We start from the raw sequence: 27218 nt of genomic DNA, 5'->3' as shown, positions 1-27218 counted from the left end.
GGGTGCTCGAGTCTTCAATACTAAAAGAGAGTTCTTTCACCACACGTTTTCATACGTTCTCAGTCCATGTGCTCCTTTAAAGAAACAGCTACCGAATTTGGGGGCAAAACTTTATGGTAAACTAAAGTCCCCTCCACACAACCCCTATTTTAATTTGACCAGTGTTAGAAATTTGATGAACTGATCGGTTACACTTTAATTTATATTATTACATTATTTGTTGGCCTGAAAGCGGTCAAATATATCTAAAGAGAGTCTGCAATCAGCCTTTATAATGTTAAGTGTATGTCGTTTTGTTTTTCATTTTTAAATTATACATCAACCCCCCCAGCTGTTTGCTAAACAACCCAACGTCCCTGACTTTAGTGAATGCAAATACAACTACAACTCTAATTGTGGGCGAAACCATTACCGGATTTTTTTGTTGTTGTTGTTGTTTTCCCATTCCGCATTTATCAACTCCCGCATTGCTGTTTTGTTTGTTTTTACATCCTTCAAAAACACATTCCAGCGTGACAAATATCCTTTTTTTTTTTTTTTTTTTTTTTGACAAATCTGCCTCACTGCTGAATGAAAATTGATAATTTCCCTAAGTGCGCAGTCTTAGAAGATGTTAAATCTCACTTTGAAAATGAAATGGTTTTTGCTCTGAAGCGCCGGAGAACGATGCGCACCGAGCGTGGCCCGTGGGGAGCTGCCGCGCGGAAATGCGCTCGACAAGAGACAATTGATCAAAACAGACTAATTAATGTATGTGTTTTACATATATTCATTTCCGTATCAAATATTAATGAAAATAAACGTATTTGGGTTTGTTTGTTTTTTTTGTTTTTTTTCCAAACGAGCACAAGGCTATCAAATATTTCAGACACACCTCATTAAAGATACAGAGCCAAGAGCTGAACATGCATTTTTTTAAAAAAGGGCCACGATTCACAATGGCATATCGCAGAGCTGGCTGCTGAGTAGTGTGCCCTAGATCCGCTATGCAGAAAGTTCTGCGTGCTGCAAGAGATGAAGGTCTCCTTGTACAAGACTATAAACCCTTTTGGTCCTTTTTTTTTTTTTTCCCCAAACATTCTTTAAAGTCGACATAAAAGCCGTCCTTGGGTCTCTTGATGTCCAGTTTTTATTAAAAAAAAATTGAAAAAAAAATAATAAAAGATGAATGTAGCTCTTTAAGTGTTTTGGCCCAATATACTTGCAGGGTAAATTTGAACTAAACATTGAGCGTGACCCCGAGAAACACAGATGCTTTACGAATCTTCTGTAATTCTGTCAATGAATACGCTCAACTTTTAAAAGACCCATTTCTTGCTCACACCAGGCGGCGAGAAGAGCCAATGGTGCAACTTGTTGAAGCGAGATCCATCAATTGAGACGGCGGAGCCACACTCGGGCGTGTTTATGTTAAGTCATAATAGACCTGCCATGAAGACTCTTCCTTCGTTGCAGGCGGTATTTCATATGTCTTCTACCGGTTTGTAGCACAGACAGACGCAGTGAACAAGCAGCTGACTCGGTTCGTGTCGAGATTCGGAGCTGCTCTAATATCAATCCGTTAAAACTGGACACGGTACTCCGCAGACCTCCTCATAGTTTGGCATCGCTATTCTATAAATACAAAAATAAACAAACAAACAAACAAAACTCCACAACTACGCAGGCGTCGAATTATAGACGAGCGTTCAGACAAACGAGATCAAACATCACGGGACCACTGAATGACACCGACAGCAACCGAAGTCAACCCGTTAACGGGCAAACGAGCTGCTGGGCCAAAAACACCCAATCAACCGACAGCAACAGCTTTAAGTGGAAACTCGAGCTCAAAAGATTATAGAGATGATAATAATAGCACGGCGGCCGACACGCACACGCACACACACACACACACACACACACACAATGTTTATTATGCATTTTATCGGTTTTTATCTCATTTGCCTTCTATTTCTTAATGTTCCTTTATATCTGAAACTTGCCGTGAAGCAGTTTGAGCTGCATTTCTTGTATGAAAGGGGCTATCCAAATCAAGTTTATTATTATTATTATTATTATTATTAACACACCCAACAGTCACCACGTGGTAGGTAAAAACCGGACAGGCACGTACTGCTGGGTGCGCAAACTTTTGACGGGTCCCCCCCGTGGCGTCCTGCAGGTCCTCCTCTTCTCCTCTTCCTCCTCCGCAGACACCGTGAGACATGTATGAAGGTCGTGTGCAGAGGTCAGCGTCCTTCGTGGGTGCGTTTCGTGTTTTACAAGTTGGATGTCCTCCTCCCCCACCCCACCCATATCCATCTGATGTTACCTCCACGCGGATGCTGGCATCCAGGTCGTTTTCCTTTGATCTGAGGTGGCAAAACATAAAATCGCAAACGACGGTTTATAGATGACGTAAGAGTGAATTCGTCCCCGACATGGACTGATCTGCTCCCGAGACCACAGTTCAGACCAAACTGACTGAACTTTCAGTCTTTTTGTCGAACTTGGAGCAAAATACACACAAAAAGGAAAAAACGCTGACTTCTGGCGGAGTGATGTAAATGTAGAAAACGTGTTTGGTTTTTTTTTTTTTGGGGGGGGGGGGTTTCGGTTGTTAAAAGCATTTCATTATCTCTATTTGCGTTTTTAATTTTTATGATCTAAAATGATGTTCCATTCACGTGACCTTTTACTGAATTACAAGCAGGGATATTGAAATACTCACATTTTTTTACTGTTAAGCAGAGAAGCAGTTGTTCTGCCTTTCCAGCAGCATTTGGATGTATATTTAAAAAAATTTTAAAAAAAAAAAAAAAAAAATTTTAAAAAGTAGTCCTTGGTGTATACATATTTTATGAAGCTCACAAAACCAGGAGTGGCAGTTAATCATAAAACTAGGGAGGACTGGGGCTGGTCTATTTCCTGTCTCTGTATTTTGCGACCGGCCTCGTAGACCAAGGTTGTGTTTCTGGATAGCTCTTATTTTTATTTTTTTTGTATCTGTGTGGAAGATCCTGGGTTTAAATCCCCAAGCTGTGTGGAGTTTGTTATCCCTGCATATATGTGCGGGTGTCCCTCAAAATGTAAAGTTTGTATTGGTGACCATAGGAACACGTGTCTCTAGGTTAAACAGTTATATGCGTGAATGAATGTTAAAAGTGCGGCGCGTGTGCTCCATCTTTAGTCATATAAAAAGGGAAGGCTTTGTAAATATTGTAAATGTTCTTCTTCTTGCCGAAGATAGCTCTTCATTGCTCTGGCTCGATTCGTGTCGGGTCGGCGTCGCGCAGCACAACAAATTTAAGACGATCAAGACATCTTCCTGACAATGTTCTGGGTAAAAATTTACGAGTCCAGCTGTAGACATCTTGAGCGCCTACGACTTCTGTGAAGTGCTGCATATTTATGAAGGTGACCCAGGAACAGTTGAGTCTTCTTCTGAGCGAGAATCACGAGCAGGCCTCTCTCTCCTCTCGCAATAGATTTGTGGCCTTTGATCATTGTCCTAACCGACACGGAGTCACCCGTCTGTTGGGCTGCGTCAATTACGGCACCGCCGACATCCAGTCGGCCCCAGCTGACGACTATCGGTGGGAAACGCGGCATACAGCCAGATGCGCATCTCTTTCTCGCGCGTCAGTAAACATCTCTTATCTAAAAGGGTGTCTACGTCTTTATCTAAACCGATCTCGGTTCTCTCGAAAGTCGAATTGGACGAAACCATTTCCTTTCTGTGGCTTTAATGCTGCAACTCATGTCTGCAACTCGACAATGAATCTGCAACTTCTCAACAGGAACGCTGAATAAAAAGTTATATGCAAATCGATCATCGCCAATTTCAAAGTCGAAATGGCACATTCATATTATTCAGCGCAGGCTACGCAGCAATGGGCTGGTAAAACAAGCTCATCCGTTTGCGGTTCCACTGCGTTGTTGAAGGCAGTGACAATAACAGACCTACTTTATCAGTGTCAGCGCTTATTCAATTATAAAAATTAACATGTCACTTAATTCATCTAATATTTTGCCCTTGTATGCTCTTAACTGGTGGGTTCTTTTATCTTCAATGATTTAATGTAGATCAGAAGCCGACTAATGTTGGACCCATGTCGTACTTCTTCTGGGGTGTGAAACTATCACTGGCTTTGACTGCAGACACATTTTATGGCAACTTGCGGTTACCGGCTGTCCCCGACGTCTGTCTCCGAGGTATTACGCTGTTAATGTTGCAGCATTGGCACGTCCTGGTACCCATCGTCAACGTTTCCTGAATTGCAGTCGCAGTGACAGCATTTAAACAGCAGAGGGGGCACTGAATTTGGTTCAGGTACTGGCTTTGGTCGTGATAACCGGTTTGAGGTCGTGAGTCATTTCTCAGCCCCACGGTGTCCTGTGCCGGCCACGTGCTGCTGAGTCACTCTCTATGGGGTAAGGACATGTAGGGCAGCCTCTGACTGACATGTCTACTGAGCACGCACACGCACACACACACACACACACACACACACTGTCTGTGAAGCACCGAGTAAGTTTATCAACAAGTGCAAAGTGACAGCACTGTAGCACAGTTAAAAATAAATAAATAAAAAAAAAAATAGGATGAGAATGACATTTTGTTACGGTGACTGGTACGACAAAAGTATGTAAATGACTGACTTAAAGCTTAAATACGAAGACCAACATCAAAGAAAAAGATGTATAGCTTTATATCCCGCAAAATTATTGTGTTGTTTTTTTTTTATAACCATCACCTCCAACTACCTTGTGTACAGAAAAAAAAAAACTTCATCCACACCATCAAAAACAGACCCTCTTCACCAAGCACAAAATAACCAAACGTTCACAATTCATCTATTGAAATGCGATCAAGTGAGTCAGAAGACGCAAGTGTGCTTTTTATTTCAATTTATTTATCTTTTAAAGAACCAATACGAATTGGGGATGTTTTCAAAATGGGTACAATGATAAAAAAACTGACCATTTTCATTCTTCTCCACCTTCTCTTTCAGATTGGATCTTAGGCTCTGTGTACGAGTTTAAATAAGCATATCTCGGGAAGTCCTATTGTAGCCCTGTTAGGGAGAGTGAATGAAAGCAGGAGAAGTACCTGTCGTAGTAGTTGTTGTTTTTTTCCCTGTTTGACTGCCTGGATGAGTGTCTGAGTGTATGTGTAATGTGTAATGTGTGTGTGTGTGTGTGTGTGTGTGTGTGTGTAGGATGCTCAGCAGGGTTTGGTGGGCTTATCTGAGGTGGACTGTTTATTGCACTCCAACAAGAAAAAAAAAAAAAGAAAAGACATGGCTCTCAAAGGATAAAAAACAAAACAACTATTGGATAACAAAGTGTCCTTGCCCCTGCCAAACTCATAACTGCCACACATATCATATCTTGTGAATAAATATTGCAGACATATTCAAACTCAGTGAACCCCTAAACTGAAAGTGACTTTTAAGCAAGTGAAGGGTAAAAGGAAAACATTACTGCATTTTCAGGTGAACCTTTGAGTTTTGTGCAAAAAAGATGGACAGTCACAATGTGTTCAAAGTTTAAAAAGTTCTTTTTTTTTTTGTTGTTTTTTTTTTTTTTGTTGTTTTTTTTTAAAAGGTACATTACTCTGGCCTAATCATAATATCAATAATTAGTGGAAATAAAAATCAGAATATTATAACATTTCATCTTTTCATCACCATGTTTGTGTAAAAATAAAAATTCATAAAATGAAATTTGTTATCCCATGATTACAACTGAAACAAACAAAAAAAAAAAAAAAAAAAAAAAAAAAAAGAAAGAAAGAAAGAAACAGGATGGACTCAAGTTGAAAAATTCTGGCCCGTGGTTGAACAGTGTAACCGGGAGGCGGGCCTATCTGTGTGCTTTGACCTTCCATTCATTGGTTCGGCTGGTGGATCCCCAGATCTGGATTCATTCATTTGATCACTCGCTTGCTCTCTGATCAATTAACCATGACTCAGTGTTAACAAATCATCACAATAATTACTGATAGCACTCTTCATTTTTTTTTTTTTTTTTTCTTTTTATCTCCCCTTGGTGGAAGATTCCCCACTAGATGCGCATAAGAAAGATGCACTGACTGGTAGCCTACTGCACACAGCAGTTGTGGCCGTTGGTATCCTTGAACCGCAGACGCATTTTGGGTCTGTATTTCTCGAGGTAAAGAAGCTGTTTGGAGTTGAAGGCTCCACGTCTCTTCCTGTGAAAAGCAAGAGGGGGGAGTGGGGGGGGGGGGAGAGAGGAGGAGGAGGAGGAGGAGGGCAGGAAATTAAAATAATGCTATCTAGAACGGAGAACACGGAGCGCACCGCACACGGGGCGACAGTGATTACTGTGGTAATGAAATAGGCTGACATCTTTGGAAATACGCTTATCGGCTCTTTTTTTGGCTGAGAGTTGGATGGCAGGGTCGATACCACTCTCATAGCTGCCAGTTAAATATATGGCTGCGGCTAGCAGCTGGTTACCTTAGCGTCAAAACAAAGACCACCAACAAGAGGAAAGAGCTAGCCTGGCTCGGTCCAAAAGGTAACAAAACCCACTGACAGCACCATTAAAACTCACTAATTAACACATTATATCTTTGTTGTTAAATCTATACAAAGAACCAAAGTGTAAAAATGACAGTTTGCCATTTTACTGGGGTTTCTGCACTGGTCCATCTCTTGGCTGGGCGCAGTCTCATCCAACTAGAAGGTGAATAAGTGGTATTTCCCAAAATGTTGTTGCGTCCCTTTAACACCAGCCATCTGGTAGAGTACATCTTTATTTATTCTAAAATTAAACTTAACAGTCCGTAGGATTTTTTTCAGACTGCTGTCAAGACAGTTTCAAAACTTAAGACATAATCAACATGTGCAAAGCAAAAGAAAGAGATTTACTTCATAAAAACCTTAACAAGTACTAACCATAAGGGACTGTTAAATCATTATTAAAAACCTTTAAAGTCCAAAAGGAGGTTGAGTACTTACTGCCTTATGAACTGCACAGCATCCTCATACTTCATCCCAGTCTCAATGAGGGCTAAGGCCACCAAGACTGGAGCTCTGAGAGGTAAAGAAATCCAACGGACCGGTTCAAGGAGACAGTGAGAGCATCAGAGAAGGAGAGAAGGAGAACACAAGATTAAATGCCATGGTTCACATGGTTACATAGTAAAATGGTGTTGAGGGTGTGTGTGTGTGTGGGAGGGGGGGGGGTAACCTGGGAAACAGGCCTGGGAAATCAACAGGGGTGCACAAGGTCACCATTGCCCCTGCTGGGGCACCGCTCTCACACCCTGAGCCTCACACGCACAGAGCTGTGATAAGTTACAGTAAGACACCGGAGGAGATAAGAGTGTGAAAAAATAAATAAATATTTAAAAAAAAAAAAAAAAAAAAAAACTCTACACCACTTGGCAGTTCGGATCGCAGTGTTGACGGGGCATTTCCTTCAGTGGCTTTTCTCTCACACAAAATTCAAGAGTATGTGAGAGAGGCAACGCTGAAAGAAATGAGAATGGAAATAATAGTGTGAACGTGTGCAAAGGAGGGGTGAGAGTATTTTTAAAGAAAGGACAAACAACAACAACGACGACGACGACGACGACAACGAGGCACGTAGCTGCTGCCTCCTACACTTAGGGCCCGGGTGTCAGCTGGTGGAAAGCAGACCAGAATGTGAAGCTATGGAAAAGCCAGATGACTGCAGTAAACACAGCACAGGGAAGAGGAGGAGATGGCTTCAGAAAATGCCAGTCTAACCAATACTGGGAATTATACAGCCTCTGGAATGCCACAGCAATGCAAAACGCTAGAAGCCGTTGAGAACTGATTGGCTCTCTGTGCACTTGTGGTCAGGAAGGACATTTTCACACTCGCTCGCCCACATCATGTGCTTCTGCCTTCTTTGTTTTCACACTAGTGTTGTTATTCAGCAGAACACGACTGTAATTCACTGTCGCACTTGTCTGAGTACGTGTGCGTATCTGCCCGTGCAAGCTCATGACCAACAGACAGATCATGTACAAAGATTAGATAAAAAGATGTAATTGGCGGATAATGTACCCAGCTGATTGTCAGGAGCAGGAAGACAGGGCGAGCATTCATGATGGACACTAAATCAGTCACTGCTGTGGGTTTAAGATAGGTAAAGGAAGGAGCAGGGCTTGACAACAGGAAGATCAGGAGAGTTTACACGCATGTAATATCTCAATGATCATTTCTTTTTGTGCCGTGTGTGTGTGTGTGTGTGTGTGTGTGTGCGCACTCAGACCAGAGTCCATTTAATCTCTCCTGCATCACAGCCACTCCAGGGAGATGTGGTCTAAACCGACATTACAGCGGCATCACACTCGCCGCATAACGCAAACACCAAGGAGAAACAAGAGGAAGAGATGCTGTGTCAAACGGGAGAGAAAGCTGGTGTGTTACTACCTTCGAATTGGTGTTTCTGACCTGAGAGAGATGTGCGGGATCTGGACCCAAATAAGGATGTACAGTATGTATGGATGGATGGATCTCTGGATAAAAAGGTCTATGCAGGTCTTACAGTTTATGTGTCTTTAATTGGGTAAATAGCAGAGTGGTTTAAGCTTAGAGAAAGACCAACAGCAGACCGTACATACCGGCCCAGCCCTGCCACACAGTGCACAGCGATGCAGCAGCCGGGTTCCTCTCGAAACTTGGTGTTGAGCAACTTGAGCCAGTCGTCCACGATCTGGGTGGGAGGGGGGGCCCCATCGTCGAAGGGCCAGTCCTTAAGTAGACACAACAAAAAAAAGTAAAAAAGTGCGCGACTGTGAGAAGCAGTAATAAAGGCAGTAATAAAGGCTGCAAAGAAACGTGAACTCTTACCAGGACCTGTATCCCCTCTTTCTCCACTGGAGCCTTATCATAGGTGGCGTCACAAACTCTCACCAGTGTGTTCACCTCGAACTTCTTCAACTCCTGGCGGAGATCAGACAGGACATTGTAAGACGGAGCACTTGCAGACAAACACGCACACAAACACAGATAGAAACATAAAGAGATGAAGGCCTACCTCGGTGAACTTGTTAAGCGTGGCATTGGTGGGGTTGTGGGTGATGAGGAACTTCATGCACTCGTAGGCAATCTCGACTGCAGCGGGGCGGTTCATGTTGGCGAGACGGCTTAAAAAACAATTACAATAAAAATACTCTTACAAAACAAAAGCGACTTTTGGCTCAGAAGTCAGCAAAGACTGCTAGGAGATTGATGTATTCAGGTAAAGGTAGAATAAATAAAAACGACAACACGTGGAGAAGGATGGGTCAGGAGACAACAGGTGTTCACTATGGGTATGATGCACACAGAGAAAGGTAACAAAAAGGATCAACTAGTCCACAGTACTCCAGGATGTAAAAAAAAAACACAAAAAAAATGTGATTATTACAAAAACAAAAAATGTAAATGAATTGAAAAAAAACCCACAAAAAAAAAACCAAAAAAAAAAAAAAAAAAAAAAAAAAATGAGGAGACTATCCAGGAGTCATCCAATCAGTTTACCCCATTCAGGAGAGCTGTTTGTGATTGGCTGTTCAAGGAGAAAGTGGAAAAGCAAAGGTTTTTCTTTTCGGTTGGGACAGGCAGGACAGTCAGGCCAAGGACTACGCAGTATCCCAGGGGGGTCTTTGGAAAGGTCAGCAGTTCCGAGTATGCTGGCGGTCAGGGGGGTTTCTGGGTAGCGTAGTCCCTCAGGGGGCGGCCGATTCACTTCTCCACGGAGGTGAGGTGCTGTGCCTGGCAGAATTCCCCGCTCACACACGCCATATAGGTACGGCTCAAGTCAACACAGAAACCCTGCGAAGAGAGCAGAACGAGGAGACATCGATTATACAATTAGCATTTTGATGACATCACACGCGCCGATGGCGGAACATTTATACTTTTTTTTTTTATCATATTAAAATCCTGATTTTGAAATCACAACACCCATTATTTCAATTATATAACCAGTGTCTTACCAAGCTGCATATTTAAGTTAACGACTGTTGATTTCGCTCGCTATGAATTACGCGGTAAATTTAATCAGCTGCATTTAATTACCGTTAATAATGGCATGTTTATCGTTGATTAGTAGTAGTAGTGACGTTAAGTGTACTATAAGTAAGGTATAGTAACTTTTGCCTGAATGAGAGGTTTGAGCCCTGGGTGAACTTCAACAGTAATTCATCCCATTATTTCATCTGATTCTATTCATGTATATAATCTTGTGTAAAAGACCACAAATAGGCTTGGAGTTTAAGTTACAGAAAAAAAAAAAAAAAAAATTTAAAATTACAATTACAATATCAAAAAGAAAAAGAGTTATCTCAAAACTTGCTGCCCTTGTCACAACTTATGTGTTGAGCCTTGATTTCCGTGGTCCTTTTAGCAACTTGCATTTACCCCAGTCCCGACGAACTGAAACCTGCAGCACGCTCAGAGCTCTGGTCAAAATTAAAGATATAACTGGACCCGTGAACGCCTGAAATTTCAGCTTTTGGAATAAAAACAACAAAAAGCCCAAACATGACGGTTTCTATATTCCACCCTACGTTATGTCTGCAGTGAAATACACTTTTAGATTACATCAGAACCAATTCACCACCTGTCACCAAAATGGAAACTAATAATATGCGCAGCATGGAGCGTGGACGCTCGCTTTCATAAAGGGTGTCTTTCAGAACAGGTAATGTCTGGTCTGTAACCAGCCAGGGAGCAGTCAGTTCAACCGTGCCAAGTCCTTGACAGCCTAAACCCAGCCGCCACAAACTGGCTGGAACCGTCTCAGAGCAACATCGTAGTGAGGCCGGGAGGGGGTGAGGTTGGGGCTGGATGAGGAAAAAGGGATGACGAGAGCTGGCTATCACTACGCTGACTACGTAGGCAAGGTAGTGGGCGGTAAACTGAGAGAAAGGCCTCGGACTTTAGCACCGTGTCACAGGCAGTAGTCACAAGGTGAGGATTACAGGGCGGGCAGAGCTTCAAACAGCACCAGCATTTCAGTCCCACGCTCCCTCTTTTCACCTCCTTGAGAGCGACACAAGACTCTCTGTACTCTCTCAGTCGCTCTCCTCGCTTCTATTTCACTCACAATTACTCGGGTTATTTAACTTCACCGTCATTTGTTGCAACTCGTACAATTTTTGCAAAAAAAACAGAGCGAGTTAAGGACAGCCACTCTTTGAAAACCTCACCAACTCTCTCTTCTTTCTTTTATTCCTACCCTCTAAAACATTGTCGCTTACCCTCTCAATTAACTGCCAACCACAAAGCCAGAGTCAAAGAGATGCAACAGCCCACTACACCTCCCAAATGTCTTTCCTCCGCTCCATCTTTTATACTTGGCAACAGCTATAAGGACACTCCAAACAGGCTTGATTTTTTTTTTTTTGTTGCCAGTGTGTGATGTCCGAGACCGTCTGTGATGTGTTTAATTATCACCTCTGAGTAGCACTGAACAGAGAGGGGCTTTGCTGTATGCAGACAACTGAAGCTTGGACCGAGAGCGAGATGCCTTCCGTGGTTTGTTTTCATCAGCTTCTAATCCTCCAAAAATGAAAAGGCCGAACGAGTGTCGAGAGGGGGGGGCAGATAAACATGTGGCTTTCACCTGAGGTGACTGGCCGTGGAAAGGGGAAGCGGACAGTTAAGAGACGGCAACACCAGGAAAACGCCGAAGAACAAAAAGAACCAACAGACACGCCAAGGACACCGCAATGACAGCTTGTGCTAAAAGATGAAAAGCAACTGGATCGTGGATGGCTGCCCAGATGCACAAAGTGACTTCATACAGTCTGGGTTTTGAATGCAGCCAATAGTAGGGTTAGAGAGAAGCAAAGAGGCAGAGTGAAACACCATTTCAGTTCACCGTGGTTTGCACGAACTGAAGTACATGTGGCCAAGGTGGAGCAGGATCAACAGCTCCCTTGTATTACACTGAAGGGGGACTAAGCTACAATGCTTTATGTTATGGCTGCCATCCCTTAACCAGGCTAAATTGTCCACTAAAACATGTCGCTCCTGCATTGATCTGACTGAAGACAGTAAAACATTTTTTTTTTTTTTTTTTTTTAATCCCTTCTGCTACTACATCCACGTACATATTCCTGGATGCATCCACAAAATTACACATGAACCCAAAGCACAGAGCACAAGCTGCAGCACGCTTCCCCAATACTACTGTTCTTATAGGGTTAGGCAAACACACGCATATTTCTTCATCATTTTTATATCTGTATCTTTTTTTTATTTTAGCATTATTTTCTATTTCCTGTGTTGCACCAACTTGGACTCAATTTCGTTGTATCCTGTCAGTCATTCTGACTAAATAAGTAGCAGCTCGCCATCAACATCAATAATCTTTGAATTGTTTGTCATTTTTCAAGCAGAAAAATAGTTCAAACGATAGTAAACTGAATATTCAGGGACATTTGGTATTTATTAGCCATTTTGTGACACGGTATGGAGCAACAAATAATTAATCAGGAAAGGTGCAGCTCTAGCCAAAACCAATGCCTGGCTTCCTTGTCAACTGCTCATAAATTACGCATATAAACAGATATAAAAAAAAATTTTTTAAAAAGCAGACAAGATCTTTACGAAAGATATGTGTAATTCTGGTCAACAGTCTTGAGCAAGTGTCTCAAAAGAGAAGCGAGTGAATTGTGGCAACATCAGGGCTGCCCGTCTGCCATCACAGCAGTCGGGAACGCATGCAAATCACACTTGAAAATTTGCAAACTGGTTCTGCAGTTATACAGAGCATCAATGCAGGAAGAACAAGAAACACACACACACACACACACACACAGGCACTCGGCAAATGTGTTTGTAGAAGCAAAAACATGTTTAACCACACAGGAAACAAGCAGCAGTGTAGACTGAGAAATAGTCAGACAACTTCAGCTGTGTCAAACATGAACCCATGTTATAAGTGGGTCAAATCACACAACAATTAACAGCTGCAACTAACGATTATTTTTCATCGAAGCTTCATCTGCAGATCAATATACATCATAAAAATCGCTTCTTTTTTTTTGTCCAACAACCATAAATTTGTGCTTTAAAAAAAAATACCAAAATAATGAGCCAAACTGTGATGACGCTAATCTTTTCTTTTGTAGTCATTCTATTTGATTACTTTGGCATTGCTGAACAAAGCAGAATGTCACAACACTTCAATTTCAACTTTAATGACCAGGTCTGTATTTATTTATTTTTATTTTTTTGCATAAATTGACACTACAACCCGATTAAATTGCATTTGATTGCCCCTTTTACAAGGAAGGTATTAAATGTGAAAATCCAATCAAAGAAAGGAAAAAAAAAGTGCAGCGTCATACTAGAGTTGTAGGTAAAGAAAAGTTACAGTTGATATTAAGGCCGCCTTCTTGTTAGGACAAGTCGCTCAGCTGTAGTAGAAGAGCACGTCAACTGAACCAAATGACAGGAACACTAGTACAGAATACAGCTGGCATTTTGTGTGTGTGCATGTCTATGTACAAATATATATTCTAAATTGGGAGAAAGGTCACCGAGTAAAGGCAGCGGCCCCCACAGTGGCCCAGAGAAAGCTCCCTCGGTGCCCTGTTCTACATCACATGCTCTACTGTCTAGGACAGAGACAAGTAGAGAGAGAGAGTGAGGGAAACGGTCCGACTGAGAGCTGATAGGACGAACTTCCCAAATCAGCTGGCCCCTCACACAAATCTGCAACAGTGACTCAGGAGAGCGAACAGCAGAATACAGAGAGCACAATGGTTGTGTGGGAGGCGGGGAGTCGTCCCCCCGGCTGATAAGGAGCAAAGTGTCTCAGAACAGAAAAGGACATGTAAACCTGAACAGGTGATAAAGGGGGCACCAGGATGGGAGCCGGGGCACGAGTTTCCTGTAACTGCCAAGTCATCGTTTTAGGATGATTCATCAGTCTGTCTGAAGAAGTATGAAATGAAGTCTGGTTAAATATCAAACTGAGTAAAAAAAAATTAAATAAATAAATAAAAGGGGGTATTCAGTTATAGAGGGATTTGAGTGTAAGAGATAAGCTTTAACAAAGCTCATAATACCAACAATAGGGAGGGCACTGTGGGTGGAAGTTGTAAAGTTATCACAGCTTAAGTGCATGGACTGAGTGAACTGATACAGTGGGAGTGCTAATTGAAAACCTTTCCCCGCATTAAGGATTTTCCTGCCGTGGGACTCCATAACTGTAAAGCTCAGGCTGCGGACAGCTCTTGCCGTCACCTGATAGCTGCCAGGTGGCCTATCTCCATGACTCTTCCACCACCACCACTACTATACACACACACACACACACACACACACACACACACACACACACACACACACACACACACACACACACACACACACACACACACACACACACAGTGTAGATAGCCACAAGCTGGCGGGAGCAATACATCTGCCACAAGGGCGAGGATGTTGGTCTAAAATTAGAAAGAAAAACACACATGCACACGAGAGCAACGGGAGCTCAAATGTCTGGACATGGAATATAAAGAGAGGAAAGGCACGGTGGCAAAACGGCAGACTTTTTACACACAATGTGGAATGTCTGAGTCCATCTTCCTCCTCCCTTGCGAAAGATGTTAGTATTACATGCATCCCTGTCTGGTGGTTTGAGGTTGTGCATCTCTCACTGATGTTTTGTCTGGAGCCAGACCGGGCAAGACCAGACTGTACTGCCTTGAAGCAGCTGGAGGGCCAATTTGTTGTGTGAGCTCCAAGTCGAGTGGCAGGGGGAGCGCCTGTCATCCATGGCAGTATGGACAGTAAGAGGAGGAGTAGGGGGAGTAATAGTAGTAGCAGGAGGAGGAGGAGGAGGAGGAGGGCAGGCTGGAGGAAGCCTTGTTCTGCTTGAAGTGAGAGCAGCAGGGATGCCATGAGAGGGATAAAGGCTCTGACTCGCACTTACCCACCCTGCTTGCAACACCCATGTTTCTTTCAGACTGTTTACTCAGGCAACAAGCTTTTATGAGTATATGTGCGTCGATACAAGGTACAAGGACAGGGAGGTACTGCGTTCTGCTTTTACCTGTCTGATATGACGCACACTGATCGGAAACTCCCCGAGGAGAATCCAGGGGAAACCATTGACAGCGGCACACAAACTTACAGAAAGCGTGAAGCAGTGGGAAACGAATTGGAGCAAAGTGTCACAGTGGCATGCCTTCAATCCTGTGGCCTCCGTGAGTGACAAATAAAAGATTGGCAGACAGGATAGGGACAAAGGAATAGTAACAAGAAGAAAGCCAAGTAAGTTGTGATGTGCAAGAGAAATCCCGAAGAGGACATAACAACGGATTAGTACAAATTCAACAAGACGGAAAGAGAGCAAAAAAGTTAAGTGAAAGGAAAAAGTCAAGAGCAAAGACTACGGCTGTGATTAAACAAGAGGATCACACCTGCCCAACAGGCCAGCTGGTTTCACGGAGTGACGTCAATAGTGCCGATAGGCTGGGTGGGCGGATCTCACCTCAAACTGGAACTGTCCTCAAACTAAATTGTGTTCACACCAAAAACAAGAGGAGAAAGATCCACTTCTCATTTGTTTTAAACCAGTGTTGGGAAAAGGAGGAAAAGCAGCTGGTTGAGAGAGCTCAGTGATTTGATTACAGGAAGAGCCAAACAGAAGCCAACTTTACACGAACAGCACGACTGACACTAACACGTGGCTAAATTTAGGGGGGGGGGGATTTTCACACTTGACCAGATTGGAGAAGTTCCAAGGGGCATGTTTGTGGACCTTCGTACATGCGTTTAAGTTAAAAAATTAAAAAATTAAAAAAAAATAAAAAAAGGTGGTGCCAAACTTGGTTGCGAGAGTAAACTCTGGTCCATCTCAAAACGGCTGTATGGGCCACCGACAGCAAGCTCTGATCCATTTTCAAAGATGAAGGCCAACCACAGCTTACATTATACGCTCATTAACACGAAAACTATAGTTATTCTTCCTGGAGTACGGAGAAAGCATCAAACTGGTTGGAAAACCAGTCTTTCACTCAATTACAACAATGAGATTACTTTACAAAGCACATGTTGGGTAAAAGCTTGTGTTCTTTTGAAAAACAAGCGCCTAGTGTGAAGGTGCAGCTGCATTATGAAATGCCACACATGACTGCTTTCCCTCTGTTTTTGCCTGCCAGCTGGAGCAGAGCAGTATTAGAATAAACCGATTGCTTCGTTCTTCAATGTCTACCAGAAGAATGTATTTGTTGGGCTACGTGCAGAACTTGGATACTTTTATGCAAGTCGCTCTGATATTGTTTCGTGTCAAAAAATACCTTGTCATACAGTACCAAATTGAATTTCAATTGCTATGCTACGTACCCACAATAATGTTGTTGTTGTTTTTTGAAGGAAACGTTTGCTATGTTTATAAAAGTGTTATCTCATTAGCATAAGTGAGTCAACACAGACTTTACGAGACATAAGCTCCACTTGGGCAGACATCTACTGACAGTCTGCATGTGAGGCATTTAACCTGGGTTACACTCTCCCCCTTTAAACTGCATGGAAACTAAGAGCTTGTACTAAATGTCTAATATTATTTTCTTTTTGGTAAAATGGACTCTATAATTGGTATTGGAAAAAAGGATCTTTCAAGAACCATATCCAGGGCAAAGTTTCAGGACCATGATTCAAAACTTTTGAACACTTACCAAGCCCTATGTGTTGTCATACAGAAACTAAGAAATGCTCTTAATGACTTTCCTATCACCTTAGTCGGACACTAAATAAGAATGTGAAGTGCTGTGGACTCACAGGACACAGTCCAATACTGAAGAGGCCTGTCAATGTGCAGTATGATGACAGGTCACCACAGTATTCAGCAAACAGTACACACACACCAAAGGAAGTAGTGTGCACAACACTCCCTTGCCATCAGTCATGCTTGCAAACACACAAAGACAAAGAGGCAAGAAAGAAAGAAAACACACACAAAAACCACAATAAGCTAGTTTAGTTAGACTTTTTTTTGTGTGTGGACCTCACCAGTTTATCTCGTGAAACAGGCAAGACACTAAAATCCACAGACATGCCTTGACAAGACAGCATTGAGAGATGGAGGCTTGTATGCAAAACTGGACTCCAACAGAGATCCCATACTGTTGTTGTGCTGCACACACCCGGGGAATTACAAACAGGAGCCTTGGATTTAAAGCGGTACTTCAAGTCAGGAGATTCTGTCATTGTATGTATTGTTGACTGAAATCTGTCAATATAACCAGCCGTGTGTTTCTGAGAATATGGTCATGGACCTGGGAAGAACTGGTACACGATTCAAAACGTTCTTTTGGAGAACAGCACCTTTACTTACTCTGCAACGTGGGTAAGGAAGGGTTGGCGTGGTGCAGCTTAATTATAGCAGTGTTGGGTTTATTGCCACTGCTACCAACACCTCAACACCAACCATTCTGATAGTCAATGAACCGTTTCATTTATTTTTCTTTTAAGTCGAGAATTGAATAAATTTGTTGCCATGACAAAAATGCCATTTATCATTGGAGAAATGATAAATGGTATTTTCTGGTTGTCGTTTTTTTTCAACATATGACTAATTAGATTGTGCATTTGCACGGGAAGGCAAATTTACTGCACATTTATATGTATGGAAAGAAACATCAAATCCAAAAACAAAATTCAAAGCTTGTGAGTAAAAATAACAGACTACCTGAATTCTGGACAGCTTCACCTTGTCAGAGTCATATACTTGAGATAGGAGTCACAGCTGGTCATGTCGGTGTTTACCCGTGTCAAAAAGAAGCCATTTACCGAGTTTGGCTGAGGCTTGTGGTTTGAAATACAATAAAGCTAGATTTTTCTGTAAGCACAGACCCCTGAGATACACAGTCTCCCACTTTGGGTAGGGCTGCTGTAAAATGGACGCATAATAAAACCACCTCCCTCAGTCCAACATTTAAACGTGGTAGCAGAGCAACAAACATCTAACTTTGATTAAGAAATATCATTATAAAATTGAGATCCAAATGTTTTATTTTCAGACTTTGATAACTTATAACGTAATATTTCATTGTTTGGGAAAAGAAAAAAAAAAGGTCAACAAAAAGTAGAAAAACTTTCACAAAGAACTTCCTTTTACACTTGCTCGTAAAGAGAAATCATACTCCTCCTGTTATAGTCTGTGTGTGGGTGGACAGTATTTGATCAAGCCTAGAAATAGTTTGGATCCTCTATAAATGCAACAGTCCAAACCAACAGACGCACAAATATCCTCACGGCCGCCCACAAGTTGGATTTCTCCTTCCACAGCAGACCTCTTTGAATGGGTTTATAGCTTCACCGCAATGTCTCACCTAAACTTGCTCAGATACTTTTAATCTGCTAAAAACAAAAGGGGAAGTCTATAAATAGTGCAGAATAAAGGAGGGAAACATTAAAGTCAACTGACTTAAAATGATTGTGCCTACTGAGGTGTGGAGGAGTATTTAAATAAGAATATGGCTGTAATGCAAAAGTGATCTGATGAGTATCCTGCTTCAGACTAAACCCAAAACAGCAGGAAGCTAATTTAACTTTAAAATGACTGCCAACCGGTCAAAGTAAATGTTGAAAACTATATTAACGGAAGTGAAGAAAGACACAAGCTATGATATAACATGACGAGAATAACTTGACTGCGTGGTACCGATGCAGAGCTTTTAGTTTGACAAGCTTAAAATATTAATATGCTTTGACGTTTAGTGGTACTTTAACTGGTAGATTGTCTCCCTAAGAATGACTCACGACCGTGTTGGTCTGTCTGAACCAAAAAAAAGCAACTTTCATTTAAAATCTCAAAACGGTGCCGTTTTCTTTAGAAAACATTTGGTCAAACGTGAATACTGGTGGAGCAGCCACCGCCTCGGTGACACCACGGTAACTACACATCAACTTAAGACTCGCTTTGGCCAATTTACAAAATTAACATTAATAAGTCACAGCAGATTAATTTTGCAAGCAACAAACTTCTGTACGTGGCCCATTGGAGCACGACTGGCTTCTCAATTAACTGCTGACAGCAAAAACATGTCTGCATGAAAGAGGATGTTAAACTGCTGCTATGTCCTTATTTTTGCATCTTGTTGATTCGATTCACTTATCACTTACTGAGAGGTGAGCAGCTTACGCAGGCTTCTTTTCTTTCTTTTTTTTGCCGAGCTGGCTGTGAGTCGGAGATAATCAGTACTACGACGGTGGTGATCAGCTTTCTCTTAACTCGGGATCTCTGCTTTAGGCTCTGAGCACGTTCACATTAAAAGGGAGTGTTTGCCATATCTGGCCAATCACAAACACGGACAAGTGTTCTGACAGCAGAGACGCATATTTTTAAAACGAAGAGCAAACTATCCTTTAAAAAAAAAAAAAAAAACTACATTAAAGTTAAACACATAATCCATCTAAAAGCAGCACAGCAGCAGCTGCTAAATGATGGAAGGATGTGCAAAGAAATAAATTAAATAAATCGGACTTTGTGAATGTATCACCAAAGTTGAAGGACTTGAGCTATAATAACACCTTATCTTAAAGTGCACAGGAAGGGCAGACTAATTACACGTGGCTATTTTATCAAATTCATTTTATTGTTAGATAAGAAGCAAATAAAAAACGATATATATAAAAGCATCACTCAAGAGATTTCCAGAGAGAGCTGACTGGTGAGTAGGCGGTGCTTTCTTCCGTTTTGATCCAATATCTCCAACATAACCTGCTCCGGACCAGGTTAAGTTTGCAGCATCAGTTACCATGGTGATTTAGCCAGCTTAAAAGAGCCACCTTCGTGGTACTTGACAACCCTGGCTTTAGTCTCGACGTACCTCGCTAACCCACTAATTTCACTTTGCAGTACATCCCTCTGGTAGCTCAGTATGTTATGTTGTTAGAAACGGGTGTAACCCTTAACGGTGCATAATATATTTGCTCTGCTAAATGAAGGAAAACACAAACTATTTAGCTGTAAATATCAGAAAGTTGAAATGTTTAAAAAAAAAAAAAAAAAAAAGACAGTTGCAATTATTGTGTTGAAATGGCCAGCTTAGTGTTGTTGATGCCGTGTTAAATAGACATCCTCATTCGATCCTGCGCTCAGCACAACAGGTTCCCCCTCTCTCTCTTGCTCCCAGAAGACAGGAGCTAATCTTCCTGTGGAGTACTTGTTGTTCTGGCTTTCGTGTGTCCGTGTTAACCGGGCTAGAAAAGAGAGGTGAGAGAACGCGTAACACGCCCTTTATTTCCATGAACAGAGAAACACCCCCTACACACGCTCTCTTGCACATGGCAAAGCCCACTTATCACACTGCTTTGCAGCCTCTGAGTGAGCGCAGATAAATAATGTGACGATCAAAGGCCCCTGATAGCGCTTAGAGAGAGGGCGAGGAGGTGGGGGGGGGGGGGGGGACAAGGACTGATCCATCTCTGGAAAGCACTGAAAAGAGACCAGGGCTCAGTACCTTACAAATGGGAATGAAAAGGGGAAAACGTCTCAACAAAGACCTGTTCTGTCTTCGCGGAGTTTGTCCTGGCTGCACTCTTCATCACACTTTTCACAAAATGTACACACAAGCATCTGAACAAGCGCATGGAAATGAGAAGCAAACTTAGACAAAACACTTGTATTTGAATATAATTTCAATACAGATGAAGTGCCAACACACAATAGAAAAGCGACTCTCGCAAAAGGAGCCAAAAGTGTTTCTGCCACAAAATAAAATATGATATAGTAACTCTACATGTTTTATAGTTTTGGTCAAGATATAAAATACAGCTGCACTGTTTGGACTGCAGTTACTGCCGTATATAACCGATATCAGGAATATTTGTTCAAACTTGTGCTGAGCTTCTGGAAAATTGGACCAGTTGACCCATAAACCAGCTGAAAATTGCAGACGACCACTATGTGTCCAAGAGTAGTTGCAGCCTGGAGCTGCTAATAAACACAAGCCAACAACGGAAATAAAAAGACAAGGACAAAGGACATCGTTAACACTACTGAAATTAGAATTGAATTAGAATAAAACTATTTGTTTGGATTGGCGATACAAAAAAAGGAAACTTCCCAGGGACAGTCATAGTATGAGCCCACACAATTAAAACATGAACCTGACTGAACCCAAGTCGTTTGAACATTTTCCTAACGTTTCAATGGATCACTAAATGATTGGTGAAACTCATCCACTCAGAACAACTGCTGCGACAACTTATGTCGCAATGAATTCTGTTTTACACAAGGCATCTAGCGGGAAGAAGATGCTTCCGGTAAAGTATCTATTTTCACCATCTGGAAATTACCATCAGCACTTTATTCTTGTATTTTAACGTTACCTCATACAGGCTTAGTTCTAGTAGTGCTGGGATGTGATTATCTCGGGGATGTTAAGAGTGCAGAATTAAAAACGTAATGAGAGAAAAAAAAAACTGCTTAACATATAATGAGGAAGTAAATCATTGACGTTTAACCTCACACTCGTGTGTTTTGGTAAGTGACCTAAAAGTAAACTTTTGTTTGTCGAGGACCTTTAAAGTGGCAACAACATGGCCATCTATAATAATGCGCATCACAACCTCTCCAGACAGTACAGTAAAGTTTACAGCTTTGATCTGGAATATGGGTCGAGGGACTATATCCGGCCATTTGAGCTCCTTTGATAAGTCATAATCTCACGTCACAATCCTAAATCTGCAGCAGGATAACATCTCCCAACATAGACGATAAACATCCCAGCAGTGAAACGCACCTCTACCTGTTTGCCAACACATCACAGACGCATGGATTGCAGCACCAAAGCAGAATTTTGGCAAGATGGACAAAGATATGTACAGCTGTTATGCAGAAAAGACAATACAAGGTGTTGCTTCCACATTCCAGCTAACAATTACTTCCACCCTGGCAAATAACTGACAACTTCTCCCCATAGAGGTTAACTAGTTTGTTGAAAGAGACAAACGCTTCTTGTTTATTGTGGGTTCATCTAATTATTATTTATATGAACCACAGTCAATTCAGGATACCTTTACTATGAAATCAACGTGCAAAAATCCAGAAAATGTCCATGACGGTGTTAAATAAACATACGTCTCAGTACAGGAGACCCAACGCTCGGCAACACAGATGAATGTCTGCTCACATTTTTGCCAGGAGGTGCAGAGTCCCACTGCAACATCAATTCTTCTGACATTTGGAAACTAACTTTGCCTTGTGACAGCAGCATCAGGGGATGCCTGTTGCCATACCAACGATTATCTCTGTGGTAGCAACAAGTGCTTCTGCAGGGAATTTTGGTGTCCCTTGTGAAGAGATCAGAAAAGAGCAATTGTGCTCTCTTTAAACAGTCACAAGGCAACGCTGAAGGAGCACTAGAAGGCGCAGCATTTAAGAGGGTCAAGGTTCAGATCGGTTGCACATATACTCTGACTAAAGAACTTTTTAAACATGTAAACCAGCTTCCTTACCGGAAGCACAAAAATACACCCCAGAAAACTCAGATTAGCCGCCGGCGGCTAATCCATTTTTTTGGGGAGATTATGGCCACAATGAACACATTAGTTTGACGTCGTGTTGTGAAAGGTAGTCGCACATTTCAAATGTTTAATAAGCTGCTTAAGGAAATGAAGAAAAGACCAAGAAGCAGTGAGAAACAAAACGGCGCCTCGGCAATAGGAATACACAACGAGTTTGTTTACGTGAAATAATCCGGCATTTTTCTCGACCACATCTGCTTCAGAACCAGAACACTTTCTGAATCAGAAAAGGTGGAACAACTACACACAACTACAAACAACAACAACAACAACCAGACCTTTTTACTGTAGCAGGTTTTGGTAAAGGGATGAGTGTTCCCCAGCTAACTGCAGCTCCGGAGCATGACAAGGTAGTTGTAAACACAAATAACAAAAGAAGATCCTATTCCTACCTGTTGCTATAGTTTCAGAAGGCAGTTTTGCAGCAGCAGCAGCAGCATCTAGAGGAGATGTCAGCCTGTCAGACACCGCCAGCTTGTGCTTCTGCTTTAACGAATGCTGTGGCAACAACAGTAAACGAACACCGTGCCGACCAGGGCATGATTCATTAACAAACACACTGCACAAGAAACACACAAAAGGTGCCTCTGGCTGCTAATGCATAATCATATGTAGTTTTTCGCTAAACGGCTTCAAAAGAGAGAAAAACAAAACAACTGTGGGCATCTAATCAAAGCGCTCCACTTTGAATTGATTTCAACACAAAACAATTTCTTTGCGGTGAGAGATGTTCGTGAGCGAACCCAAAGTAATACCAACGCTTGTGCTCCTCAACACAGCCAGACCCCCGGGGGAATAACTAAGATTATAAACTGGCCAAATCTGTGAGGCAGTCACCTCTTCTAACCCACCTTTCAACACTCACAGCCACCCTGTGGCTTGATGGGCTGAAAGCCAGCAGGCTACAACATAGGTGTTCCTCTCCCCCCAGTAACCCTCCTTAGTAAGTTGGCATCATGTTACTGTACACTGGGCTTCACCTTTCACAGTTTCGGTAACCAAGGCTGAGAACTTCCCTTCTTGTCAGAGTGCATTTTAAATGCTGCTAGTAGACAGGGGAACCACCCTTTTATTTGTAAATTACAATGTCAGCATCCAGCTAGATTTGGGCCTAACTTGCATAGTGTATTCCCAAACTTTGATACCAGCACCAATAACCTGACTTTGATACCAGTTCCTGAATGGTGCTTTTTTTTTTTTTTAATTATTTATAAAAATGCATTTGAAAATTAGGTGTTCTACTGTAATGACTTGCCCCCCATTTAAACTTACTGAGTTTATTGACCTTTTCAGGCTGCAAACGGCGCCTATGTACAACAAACGCAGTACCAGCTCACTGACACTGATGAGATTTACTCCAGCAGGAAGAGTGACGCACTTCAAAATAAAAACATATTATTGTAGACGCCGTCTACGTTTTGAAATTTGCTAAAAACACATTTTTTTTGACAGGGCCCATTTCAATACTTAATAGTATTGAAATTGTTACATTAGTGCCATAAAAGAATAACATACGTCAATTTGTTCTTAACAGATCACGACAATTCAAATTTAAAAGGTAGTTCAGCCCGAAGAAAAGTCATCTCTGTTACAAACAGAAAACAGACAGCCAAAACACAACCAGGATGCTCAAAGTGTGATCAAGGGGTCATTAAGATGTTCTCCCAAAATACATACGAGCATGTGTGATGAAGTAGAAGACGGAAACTGAGGGTTAACCTTATATTTTGTCATTTTCAAACATGCACAAGAATAAATAAGCACTACTGGCTGGAGACTTGACCCGCAGGTAATAGGAGTTTGACTATCTCATGAATGACTACCTCCCCCCTCTTACTGTAAGGACTGCCTTTAGCTGCAGGGTGTGCTGTACTAGGACTGAGTGGCAAGATGCTATTTCTAGATTGGCCAGCGCATCATGTGTCAATTAGCTATGAAATAAAGCAGGTCGCCAGAGTGACCTACTTCCACAATAAAAAAAAAAAACGTGGATAGAGCCTTAAAAGACTCAAAAAGCGGTACGAGCCTGAAGTTGTAAAATGCTGGCTTTTGGTGAAACAAGCCCGTTAGATATAATGGTACAGTGAGGAGGTGGGGGGGGGGGGCTTACCCGAAAGTGGGACTTGTTTGTTATTTCAAATAGTTTGCCGTACTCTCTAGGTTGTTTTGATAACTGCAGTAAACATACATCATCTTCTTCTATAGTCTGTTGGCAAATTGGGTCACCTTGCAGTGACTCATAAGCAGGAATGTATAATTAGCTTTACCTGTTACACCAGTTACTCATCCGCCTATGTCGGGAGGAATGTTTAAAGCTCCTCATTTTGTATTCGCTGTATTTACTACCAGAGAGGAGGCGGAAGGAAAAAAAAAATATCATCGGAAGGTCATAAATTGAAAACCGAGAGGCATGGGAATGTGCAGCGGCCTTTAGTGTCACAGCTGCTCCAGTCAACTTCCTCCCCGAGTGCATTTCCTGATTTCACTTACGAGCCCACATGGCTAAAATGCTCGGGCGCTTTTCCGGTTGGTTTTTTTTTTTTTTTCGGAAACCAGACGAGGCTAAATTACAGACCCACCTAAATACCCCGGTGTCAGCTGCGTCTGTACGCGGGGAAAGCCTGGCGAATCTACCGAGTCAAACCGAAGATAGTTAACGGTAAAAAAAAATAATAATAAAAAAAAAGACAGCAATCAAACAGTACATACGGGTACCAGACGTACAGGAAATATCGGGTTGCCGGCCTCTTTGTTTCCTCGTTTAAGTCTGACATCTCGGCTTCACAGAAACAGGTCACCGTCCAGGCTGCAGGGGCAGGTCGGTCTCTTAAGGGCGGAAGGCAGTCAAAGCCGGCCATCAAGTTACTAACCTCCAGCCGAGCTTCTCATAACTACCGTCGTTTTGTCAACACCACCACCTCCACCAACACCACCTCCTCCTCCACCACCACCACCGTGCAGACAAATACCGAACAACACGGCGGATAACACGTTAACCAGCGTCTTCGTGACCGTTAAACTAGATGTTGCTCAACGGTGTGTGTGTGTGTGTGTGTGTGTGTGTGTGTGTGTGTGTGTGTGTGCGCGCTGGTCCACCAGCAGCAGCTCATTGTATAGCTCACAGGCTAACGTTAGCTCCTATTGTGAATTTCCGGACGACGTTCAGTTTGGACAATAACAGAGCGGTAATCAGCACCCGGCGTGTCCCGTTTCAAAATGAGACGCGATCGCAGCAGCACGCTGATGCTCGTGGTCGGAGAGTCCGTCAACACATGTCTTCTTCTTCTTCTTCTTCTTCTTTTTGGGAAATAGCCAATGGCCGCAACGGCGAGCTAACGCAGCTACGTTAGCTCGCAGTCTAGCTCAGCTCCGCACTTCGCCTTTCACCAATCAAACCTCCTCCTCCTCCTCCTCTCCTCTCCGGTCCGTAGATACGTCAACACTCACCGGGTGTTAAGAGTCAACCGACACGAGGGTGGGCGACACCGACTTGACGAGACGGTCAACATGTATACCTGTTAACACGCATTTCAAACCGTGGAGACAACAAACGCTCCGGCCGTCCCCCGCAGCTCGTCGCTCCCCCCGAGCTAAACGTCAACGTGGGCTCCGCACACCGGTTTCGTCTCCACGGACGGTCCTTCGCGCGTCTCTCCGTGTGTCCGGCTCCGTGTCGTTGGCGTGGTGGTGGTGAGGGGTGAGGGGTCATCTTAACGACGTGGAAACCCAACTTTTAATACCGGGGCTTCCAGCGGATCCGCGGCGCTACCGTCGTACATCGTTACGGCAAAGAGACACAAGTTCCGAGAGGCCAGGTTTTTTTTTTTTTTTTGGTAGTTTGGTAAATAATTACTTACAAAGAGCAGGCTGAACATTGAAATCCCGTGACTACCCCGGAGAAAGTGGAGAGGAGTGCAGAAACCGCTGTCAGGTCGCCTTTTTGTTCCTCTTCAATGTGGCAGCTCGGATTCTCGCCGGAGGTCGGGAACTGTTGTTGGGGAGGAGCCTCCTCGGGTTTGCCGACACCTTCAGGGACGGTCGGAAACGCGGGTTGCGAGGCCGTGCCCGTTCACGATAACTCAACCCCCCCACCCCCTATTAGGTCAAGTCATTGAGGGGGAAAAAAGCTGGGCAATCTGTCTTTTTTTCTTCTTCTTCTTCTTCTTCTTTTTCTGTGGCAGAGCTTTGTAATTGTGAGAACTGGCACTCAGCGACGTGTAGACAGCGAGCACAAGCAAAGCCTGTTTATTAAAACAAACAAATGAATAAACATTCTACCTAGCAACTATTGCAGGCGATTTTCTTGATACCCTCCCCCCCCCCCCCCTTCGCTATCCTGTTGGAGCATAATACGGCTTAGTGTCAGTTAATTTACCGTCAAAAACTGGTGAACTTACAACAACAGCTGTCACACGTATGCACACCAGCTCGTATCTTTGGAGCTCGTCGAACAGATCTTCAAGTTCACCGGGATCCCTCGAATGCAACATGGAGTGTCTGGCGTCAGTACGACGTAAGAAGAATCCGGGTGAATGATGACAGCTCACCATGGTGACGACAGTTCCAGAAAGTAATAGCAACATATTATCCCCACGCTCGTGGCTCCTTTTTTTTTTTTTTTTTATTTATTTTTTAAATATAGAGCTTATGTCACATTCTCATTCAATCAAATCCCAAGTAGAAATTCAG

General features: G+C 42.7%; 1 protein-coding gene across 4 annotated transcripts; it reads right to left on the bottom strand.

Moving 5' to 3' along the window:
• Positions 1 to 4878: 4878 nt before the first annotated feature.
• On the bottom strand, positions 4879 to 26528 carry ptp4a2b (protein tyrosine phosphatase 4A2b). Of its 4 annotated transcripts, none has more exons than XM_069699022.1 (7): positions 26387 to 26528; positions 9510 to 9803; positions 9025 to 9133; positions 8838 to 8930; positions 8609 to 8739; positions 6972 to 7046; positions 4879 to 6199 (listed from the first exon to the last, which is right to left on the bottom strand). In XM_069699022.1, the coding sequence occupies exons 2-7, from the start codon at positions 9512 to 9514 to the stop codon at positions 6088 to 6090; spliced, it is 525 nt and encodes a 174-aa protein (XP_069555123.1). In that variant the 5' UTR covers positions 9515 to 9803; positions 26387 to 26528; the 3' UTR covers positions 4879 to 6087. The 4 variants fall into 4 exon arrangements, with proteins under 4 accessions (XP_069555123.1, XP_069555132.1, XP_069555150.1 ...); XM_069699031.1 differs by lacking the exon at positions 26387 to 26528 and adding an exon at positions 25977 to 26348; XM_069699049.1 differs by lacking the exon at positions 26387 to 26528 and adding an exon at positions 25239 to 25452.
• Between the last annotated feature and the right edge of the window lie 690 nt (positions 26529 to 27218).

This window comes from Brachyistius frenatus, unplaced genomic scaffold (genome assembly GCF_029030835.1).
Source record: "Brachyistius frenatus isolate BFR_SWC_R1_liver_20210118 unplaced genomic scaffold, ASM2903083v1 Contig_2, whole genome shotgun sequence".
In the NCBI taxonomy this organism is placed as follows: domain Eukaryota; kingdom Metazoa; phylum Chordata; class Actinopteri; family Embiotocidae; genus Brachyistius; species Brachyistius frenatus.
This window is presented reverse-complemented; position numbering and strand designations above follow the sequence as displayed.